This window comes from Balaenoptera physalus (assembly GCF_965194825.1).
Source record: "Balaenoptera physalus genome assembly, chromosome: 19".
Classification (NCBI taxonomy): Eukaryota; Metazoa; Chordata; class Mammalia; order Artiodactyla; family Balaenopteridae; genus Balaenoptera; species Balaenoptera physalus.
In genome coordinates, this window is record NC_138900.1 from 53,718,813 (window position 1) to 53,727,648 (window position 8,836).

Genomic DNA, 8,836 nt, shown 5'->3' on the forward strand with positions numbered 1-8,836 from the left:
TAAAATAAATGTAAATGTCCTCCTTGATTAATTTTCATCTGGTTTGTTATTCCAAACAGAAGAAAAAAAAGTTTTATAGTTTGACATCCCTGTTCTGAAATGAAAAGTTTCACAGTATTTTTCCTTTTTATATTGTATATGGCTTAGTATACTCTGGTATTGTTTGTTTAATAAAGAAGCATCAGTATCTCTATAACTTTTCTCCCTTTTCAGAAGTTAGCATAACGTTTTTGCTTTCAAAAAGACTTTAGCAATTACATGTGAACATTGTTTACTGCAAAGCAGAATTTTGTTCAGATCTTTTACCCATTTTTAATTGAATTGTTTGTTTCTTTATTGTTGAGTTCTTTGCGTATTTTGGATACAAGTCCTTGTCCGAAATGTTTTGCAAATATTTTCTCCCAGTCTGTGGCTTGTCTTTCATTCTTTTAACAGTGTCTTTTGCAGAGCAGAAGTTTCTAGTTTAATGAAGTCCCACTTACCAATTTTCTTCTTTCATGGGTCATGCTTTTGGTGTTGTATCTAAAAACTCATTGCCAAACCCAAAGTCACTTAGATTTTCTTCTGTGTTATCTTCTAGAAGTTTCATCTTTTACATTTAGGTCTGTGTTTTATTTTGAATTAATTTTTGTGAAAGGTGTAAGCTGCTCCGTGTCTAGGTTTATTTTCTTTTTTGGCATGTGAATGTCCAGTTGTCACAGCACCGTGTTTTGAAATAGACTGTCCTTTCTTCACTGAATTGCCTTGGCTCCTTTGTCAGAGATCAGTCGACTATATGTGTGGGTCCACTTCTAGGCTGTCTGTTTTGTCAGAATTCTGTAATAAGGACTATAAAAGACTCCATCCAAGGAAGCACAAAACCAAAAAAAGTATCATTATAATGTGGTTGATGCTATGGAGATTCTGGAAATTTGGTCTTAGGAGAGTCTTTCACTCAAAACAAATGAAAGATGAAAGATAACTTTTTGCTTGATTAGTCTATTACAGAATTTAGATAATGTTCAGATTTTTCTTAGGGAGTCCTGGACAAGTAGGAAACATTTTTATAACTACAGACATTTATTGTTTTCTTGTTATTTGCTAAGCATTGTACTTTCACTCTTTTGTTTAAGCTTCACAATAACCCCCATGAAAGAAGTGCTTTTATTTTCATTTTACAGGTGAGGAAAATAAGATTATAAATTTCTAGAGTTTGTGACAAATTCTGATAAATGAGGCAGGATTTTCACCCAAAGAATGACTGCAACTATGAAATTAGTATATTGAGGGCTTTAGCAGTTTTGTTTGGTTTTATCTTGAGAAGAAATCAATATGAAGCATGTGGCAGATAAACATTCCCAGCCTGCAACCAGGGTTATTCCTTTTCCTCTGAGTTTAGAATTACATCGTTCTTGGTACAACCATTACAGAGTAGGTAAATTATGCCACAGATTTCAGACTTTAGGCATTATTCGGTGCTTTAGCTATAAAAATTCTCTTAGCCATTTAGTATCTTCAGTCCCAACTCTGCCTTTAAATGAGAAGTCATATTTAGTGACCCATCTGAGTTTTGGCCCCTCCAAGAATACTAGTGATGGGGAATTGATAGTTTTGCTTATTGTTTTCCTAACAGATGTTTTTCTATTTAAGAACATGCTGAGGCCTATACTTCATGTTAGAGCAAATATCTTTTGAGACGGAGGTGCCTTCTAACCACTTAATTTTAATTGGTTTTAACTCAGTCCTCTGAACTATTTGCAGAATAATACCCATTTGATATTTTGTCCTTTTAGAATTCTATACATTTATTTTCCGTAAGTCCACTTAAAATTGCACAGATCCTAGGAAAAACCACATAACATGTCAATTCTGTTTTATTGTAGAGCCCTAAGCATCGTGATCTAGAGAGATATAAAATTCTGTGTCTTCGTTGCTTGTTTCTCAGAGTCTGCATTCTGCTTGTCTCTAGGACAACAAAGTGAACGGGGTAACCTGCTGTACCCGGCTGCTGGGCTGTACATACCTCTACCCTTGGATCCTCCCCAGGCCCCACATATCTTCCACTCCACTTACCATTCAGGATGAGTTGCTGATTCTGGGAAACAAAGCATTGTGGGAACACTTGTCATACACAGAAGCAGTCAACGCGGTATGCCATGTACAAGACCCATTAGCGGCTGCCAAGAAGCTGTGCACATTAGCGCAGAGCTATGGTTGTCAGGACAACGTGGGTGCGATGGTGGTTTATTTGAACGTTGGTGAGGAAGGCTGCACTTGTGAAATGAATGGGCTCACCCTCCCAGGTCCTGTGGGATTTGCTTCAACCGCCGTCATCAAGGACCCGCCCAAGCCGACCACTCCTTCCTCCAGTAGTGGTGTCGCCTCTGAGTTCAGCAGTGAGATGTCCACTTCCGAGGTGAGCAGTGAGGTGGGATCCACTGCTTCTGACGAACATAACACTGTTGGCCTGGATGCTGGCTTGCTTTCGAGGCCAGAGAGGCGCTGCAGCCTCCACCCAACGCCCACATCAGGGGTGTTTCAGCGCCAGCCTTCTTGTGCGACTTTCTCCAGTAACCAGTCTGACAACGGCCTGGACAGTGATGACGACCAGCCCGTTGAAGGGGTCATGACAAACGGCAGCAAGGTGGAAGTAGAGGTAGATATCCACTGCTGTAGGGGGAGGCAGCTTGAGAACTCTCCCGCTCTCAGGGGGAATTCTCCTACCCCGTGCCTCGAGGAACGTGCTAGAGGATTAGCTTTTGGGATCCGAAGACAGAACAGTGTGAATAGTGGCATCCTTCTGCCAGTGAGCAAAGACAAGACGGAGTTACAGAAGTCTCCCTCCACTTCCTGTCTCTACGGAAAGAAACTCTCCAACGGCTCGATTGTGCCCCTGGAAGACAGCCTGAACCTCATCGAGGTGGCCACGGAAGCACCCAGGAAGAAAACTGGCTATTTTGCTGCCCCCGCTCAGCTGGAGCCAGAGGACCAGTTTGTTGTACCTCGTGACCTTGAAGAAGAAGTGAAGGAACAAATGAAACACCACCAGGAAAGCAGGCCTGAGCCTGAGCCCAGCGAAGAGGGTCGGACCGAGCTCGCAGAGGAGTTTGACACGGCGCTGTAGTCCTCCCCTGGGGGCCACGGCGCTGGGAAGGCTGTGAGGCGTGGGGTAGGGCACCCTGCCAGGGGCACTCTGCCTCTGCATTTCTAAACCACAGATGAGAGGGGGGTAGAACTCGGAGCCAGAAATGGTGAGAGCTGTCAGGGTCTTGCTCTGGATAAGCTAGTAAACACCATCAGTGTTAAGTTTCACATTTAACCTGCACTGGGACCCCCAGGGCTACTGGGGAGCAGGCAGGCATTGCCCTGTACCAGTCCTACCACCTGCCATTAACCCTTTCTGTCCTAGGATAATTTTGAGAATTTGCCTGCCTGGGCAGGAAAGGGACTATTTCTGTGGAGGAAATAACTGAAGATTGATTCCCTTTACTGATTGCTGCTGTTGGATCTCTGTGACAGAGAAATCACCTTATATCTCAACCTGACGGGATGCAACGTGACTAGTCACATGGCTTTTCCTTCTTCTCTACGAGAATACAGCCTATCAAAATGATGTTTATTGGAAATGTAGAACCAATCAAACAGATAATTTATGTATGTGATGTAGTGAGAGCACTTTTCATTGACTGTGAACTTTTTATTTTTGAATCTGCACTCGAGCCAGTCTTCTTAGAGGCCGCCCAGCGCCTTTGTCCACAGGCAGGATGATCGTCGGGTGTTGGAGCCGGCTATGAGGGTACTAGGAAGGGCCCTGGGAAATGGATTTAACCGTTGGATGTCAGACTGTGAAAGTTCCTGAGAAACAGGGGAGTAGGACCTTCTTTTGGGGATGAAGATGGGGAAGGAGTGAGGACTAAGACTACTTCCCCCCAAATCACAGAAAGAGAATAACTCCTTGACAGATGTGACACCTGCTGGGAATCTCCCAGCAGGTCACAAGAGAGGCATTTGGGGATTGGCCTCTTTCCATAACACGTGACGGAGATGGCAGTCAGCCTCCTAGCACGTAGGGCCAAGGCTGCTGCCGCTCACATCCAAGTAACCTTGAGTTATAGATGACTCTGAACAGACTGAGGCCGAACGAGCACAGATGGGTGGATGGAGCTTCCAGGTTAGGCAGGTTCCTTCTCTTACTCTAGAGCAGAGAGATGGTTTTCTAAAACATCAGGAGTGAGTTGAGGCCTTCACCTCTTAATGTGTAACAGAGTCTTCTTCTGAAAACGCTTATCCGTCTCACATGGTTTCACAGTACTGGGCTCAATTTCTGAAAGACTTAATTGAGAAAATCCTAAGCTGACAGAAAACGTGGTTTACTGATTTTTTTTGCACATTCCATGTAACCCTTGCAAAATGCAGTTCCTTCCATAATTCTGTTCTGTTGCCTTTTCTATTAGAAGATTTACTTAGGAAAATTAATTCCTCTTTATTCCTGTGAAGTTTTGACATTGCTTAATGTTACCCAGTGGGGAATGTGCTTTGAATTTTTAGAATACTTTCACAATTAAAAAGAAAATAGAGTGGAACCATTTTTGTTTCATGAGAAACAAAATGTTAAAGATAAGGTTAATCTATACATATATTTGTCGTTTTTTTTGGGGGGGGGCAGGGGGAAGTTTTGTTAAAGCAGTGGTAGAAAACCAGGTGACCACTCCACAAATGGTTATGTATCCTCAACTTCTCAGAGGTCCCGTACCCATGTGTGTGTGTCCGTGGGGTACGCTCTTGGGGGGGGGGTTCCATACCAATGGCTGTCTAGTGTTCAACCCATCAACGATCTGATTTTGAGTCCCCAGATTATCAGGAACACAACTTTTCTGTGTCAAACTACTGGTTAGCTACTGCAAAATTTTAGAACTCAGGTCTTGATTTGAAGTGGGGAACATAGTGGTTCATGCAAAATTCAGGTGCTGTAAGAAAGATGGGAACAGTAGTGTGTTGCCGCCTTATTTTTTAATAGAAAAATGGGGGGGAATGAAAATGAAGGGAAAAACCCAAGATGATAGTGTTGGAAATTATTTTGGGAATATACCACTTCAATAGTATAGTCTTTTAAAAATTATCCTTAAAAAAAAAAAAATTATCCTTTATCTGTGAACCTTTTCTTGTCTTTGTTTCACACCCTACTAATTGGAACCGCCACAAAACCCAGTTATGAAATGACTTTACTAAAAGTAAATGTATTTACTTTTTAGTCAGAAGGACCCTAAAGTTCCAAATGTTCTTTTATGTGGTAGATTTATGTTCAGGAAATGTTAGGTTGTATGAAAACCTTTAATATAGGCTACACCAAAACTGACTACTCTTTTTTGTAACTTCCTTTGATTCATTTCCCTCTATAATTGCTCTTTGTTAAAACAGGGGATGAAAAGGCCATAGCCCATCACCAAAAATACACAGAACTCTTTGACCTATGAAGTCATTTACAGTTATTGTGTGATCTGATTAGGTTGTCAGGTGGTGAAAGCCAGTAATCTGTCTCCAGGTGAATGTAATCTACTTCCCAGGACTTCACCCAGAGGATGTGTTCCCCAGGTGGGCAGAGGCCCGTTGATCTCTAGCCCAGAGATCCCGGCCTCTGCATGATTCTCAGGTCCTTGTGCGTACCTCCCATTTAATAGAGACATTTAAGAGAATTTCTGAAAGAACATCACTCCTGCTTAATGGGAGCAGTCCAGGAGTCCCATGGAAGAAAGAAAAATACACAAGTCTTGGCAGCCATGGTATTTTTATTTTTATCCAAATGGATTGAAAATACATTTGAAAATTTGAACGCTAGTATGTCGTAAATCTACCGTGCTACCATAGAGTCATTGAATTACCACTCCTCATTACAAGAGAGGGCTTTATTATACTACTGTAGAGTGTATGTGTGCAATAAGTTGATGAATTCATTTTCCTGGTGTATAGAAGAACCAACACAAGCAGCTTGGTAATCATTGGGTGCTATTTTCTAGGAGCCGGAGCCGGTGAGGTTTGGCTGATCTACTGAATATCAAATGATGCCCTTCTTTCCATGTAGGCTTTGAGCAAAAGCAGGTACTTGGAAGCCACAGGCTCACCTTCTTTATCTACTCAATAATTACTAATGAAGAGACCTCCATAAGGGAGCACTTGGCTGTTAATTGATAAATGTACCAATTATTAAATAGTCTCCAAGCCATTCAGTGATGTCCTCTGCATCACTATAGAACTGTCTTGTGTCACTTTTTACTTCCCTCTGGGTGGGGACTTTCAGACTCCCCCAATCATGGAGGCAAGTTAATCTTTCTCTCCAGTTAGTGACTTTTGCCCCATAGTTGGGTAAGCACTTCCTGGGTTGAGAAAAGCAGCTACAGTAAATCCTGCTCTGTTTCCCTCATTTGATGATCATTCAATCACACATAAGCTCCTTCGAAATTTCACGCACTTCTCCCAGAAGCTATAGGGTTTTCTCTCACTGTTGCCAGTGGATGTCATCCAGACAGTGAGTTCATATCTTATGGTTTTGTGCAATCATTGTCATATTGTAGTCCTAAGACTCATTATAGTGTATTTTTGATATTTTTGAAATGTGTTAAATTTTTTAATTCAATAATATGAGCCAGAGCATGTTGCAGCAAATCTATTGTTTGTAAAAAATAATAATAAATAACAATAACAATAATAATAAATAAAATAAAATGGAGTATCTTTTTCATGGCTTTGTTTTAAAATGGAGTACCTGTTATTTTATAAGTACTTTATTTTAGCATGAAACTGTAATTTTCTCTAACTTGTGTGTGAAATTAGTTTCTTAACCAAAAGCACCTTTAGGATTTTTCTGCTTTTTCTTGTTGTAAGGGAAGATAACAAATGAAACCACATTCCATAACACTCTATGAAGCTATGAGTTAAGGCAAGAATAAATATTTTTGATCACCATTTAAGCTGAAATAGCAATAAAGACTTTTTACATTAAGAAATATTATATTCTGACTTGGTTTATATGTTTAAAGAAACCCCAAAGACAGGAAGCATGGTCCTTATTTCCATGCAGGTTATTAGCTGACTAGAGGGAACTTAATTTGTAAATAATCTACAGCTCCTCTTAAACAAACCACAGAACTACCAGTGATACAGAGGAACTAAGTGGTTAATCTGGCCATCTTGTCTGTCCTAATGGCTTTGGTGTTAGAGTTTAAGACAGTGGTGAGTTTTGGCTCACAAAGTACGTCTAATCTAGCTAAGTCTCTAAATTGTTCCCCTCCCCTCTCCCCATTGGTTGTCTCCCATAATCTCTGGACTTCCAAGCAAGATTAGCTACCTCTCACTCCAAATAAAGGCCCAGTTGAAATCATTTTGCAGGTTTCCTCCTCATTTAGCAGAATGAAATTTTGAAAACTTGGTTCACCAACTGTTCCTTGAGTACCTCCAATGTGCTGGGCTCAATGCCACCATCTACTTTCATACCTCGGTTCCATGACACACACACCTGCCTGTAGGGTGGCAGAAGTGAACTTCTCTGGGTATGTTCTCTCGTTCGTTTGATATTGTTTCCCTGGTACATCACACACCACAAGAGCACGTTAGTCAATCAGAACACTTTCCCGTGTGTGATTGACTGGGTCTGAGTTTTTCCTCTGCTACTTAAAAAGATTTAACTTTGGGCAAGTTCACCTCTCCAAGGCTCAGGTGTTTTTTTCTCGATTCTTAAATGGAGATAATAGTCTCTCTCTCAACAGCTGTGAGCTAAAATGAGCTGATGTCAACAAATGCTTCCTTAGCTCAGTACTGGACCCGGCACAGTGAGCACTCGATGAAATGTCAACCATTGGGGGAGCCACTTAGCCTTCTTGAACCTTCATCTCATCTGTAAAATGTGAGTAAGAAATCTTGACCTGCCAAGTGGTAGTAACTAAGGCAGGTTTTGCTAAGGCATTTTGAATGTTGCTGCAGTGATCGAGAGGAGCTGACTGGGAGCAGTACTGTAGCTGGGCCAGCGTACCACACTGGGGTCACAGTGGCCAAAGTCCTCATTTTTCCAAGCCCCAGACCCAGACATGGGCAAAGATCCACTCAGGGTATGTTTCAGGGAATAAATCCTAGGTGAGAATAGTGTGTGTTGGGAAGTTTTTTGGGGGGTTCGGGTGGGAAATGGGTTGTTTGATTTTTGCTGCTGTTAAACTTGTCTTACCACTCAGCGAAAACTCTGCGGGACTCCAGCCACTGCCTCAGGCTAAGGTGCTGGAGCAGCTTTCTGTGGCACTGGGGTTTGTATTTTAAGCTAGCAGTGTAGACTTCTAGTTGTTTTCCTCCAAGCTTTACTTTTTGTAAAAGTAGAATCTAGATATTTTCCCATTTCTGTTTGAGGTTTAGTTTTGATCCTTCACCTTGGATAGGTTTTATACGAACTAGCAATAGGAAGGATTTAAGAGGAGAGAGGAAAGGTAATATATTACAGGGAAAAGAGTCAGCAAACATGCAGGGGTAAAAATGGCCAACACACATCAGAGGAAAATGACATCGACTGAATTTTTTTAATAGCCACTTTGGCATACACTGAAACGGGCTTACGTTTGCTGATTTCTTACTAACTGTATAGACAGTCTGAGATTTCTGTCAAAATTGCTGTTTTTAGAAATGTACTAAAAATTTGGTTTGAACTTATTAATAGTTTAATCTCATTTATAATATGAAAATAAAACAATGTTATGAAAGAAGATGGCAACTAGAAAAACTACCCTTTATAATAAGAACATGTATATTTCTAGTTGCATCTTGCATGAACAGAATATCTGAGACTAGTTGTAAAGTATAAGAACAGCTATAAAACTTTAGG

At 41.1% G+C, this 8,836-nt stretch overlaps 1 protein-coding gene across 4 annotated transcripts in view; it reads left to right on the top strand.

Moving 5' to 3' along the window:
- Nucleotides 1-6,708, top strand: part of PHLPP2 (PH domain and leucine rich repeat protein phosphatase 2) — a 76,962-nt gene extending 70,254 nt beyond the window's left edge. For all 4 annotated transcript variants that reach the window (XM_082438965.1, XM_082438966.1, XM_082438967.1 and 1 more), the window contains one exon: nucleotides 1,949-6,708. In XM_082438965.1, coding sequence (XP_082295091.1) covers nucleotides 1,949-3,103 — 1,155 coding nt within the window. In that variant the 3' untranslated portion in view covers nucleotides 3,104-6,708. The remainder of the gene's footprint in view (nucleotides 1-1,948) is intronic.
- The last annotated feature ends 2,128 nt before the right edge of the window (nucleotides 6,709-8,836 follow it).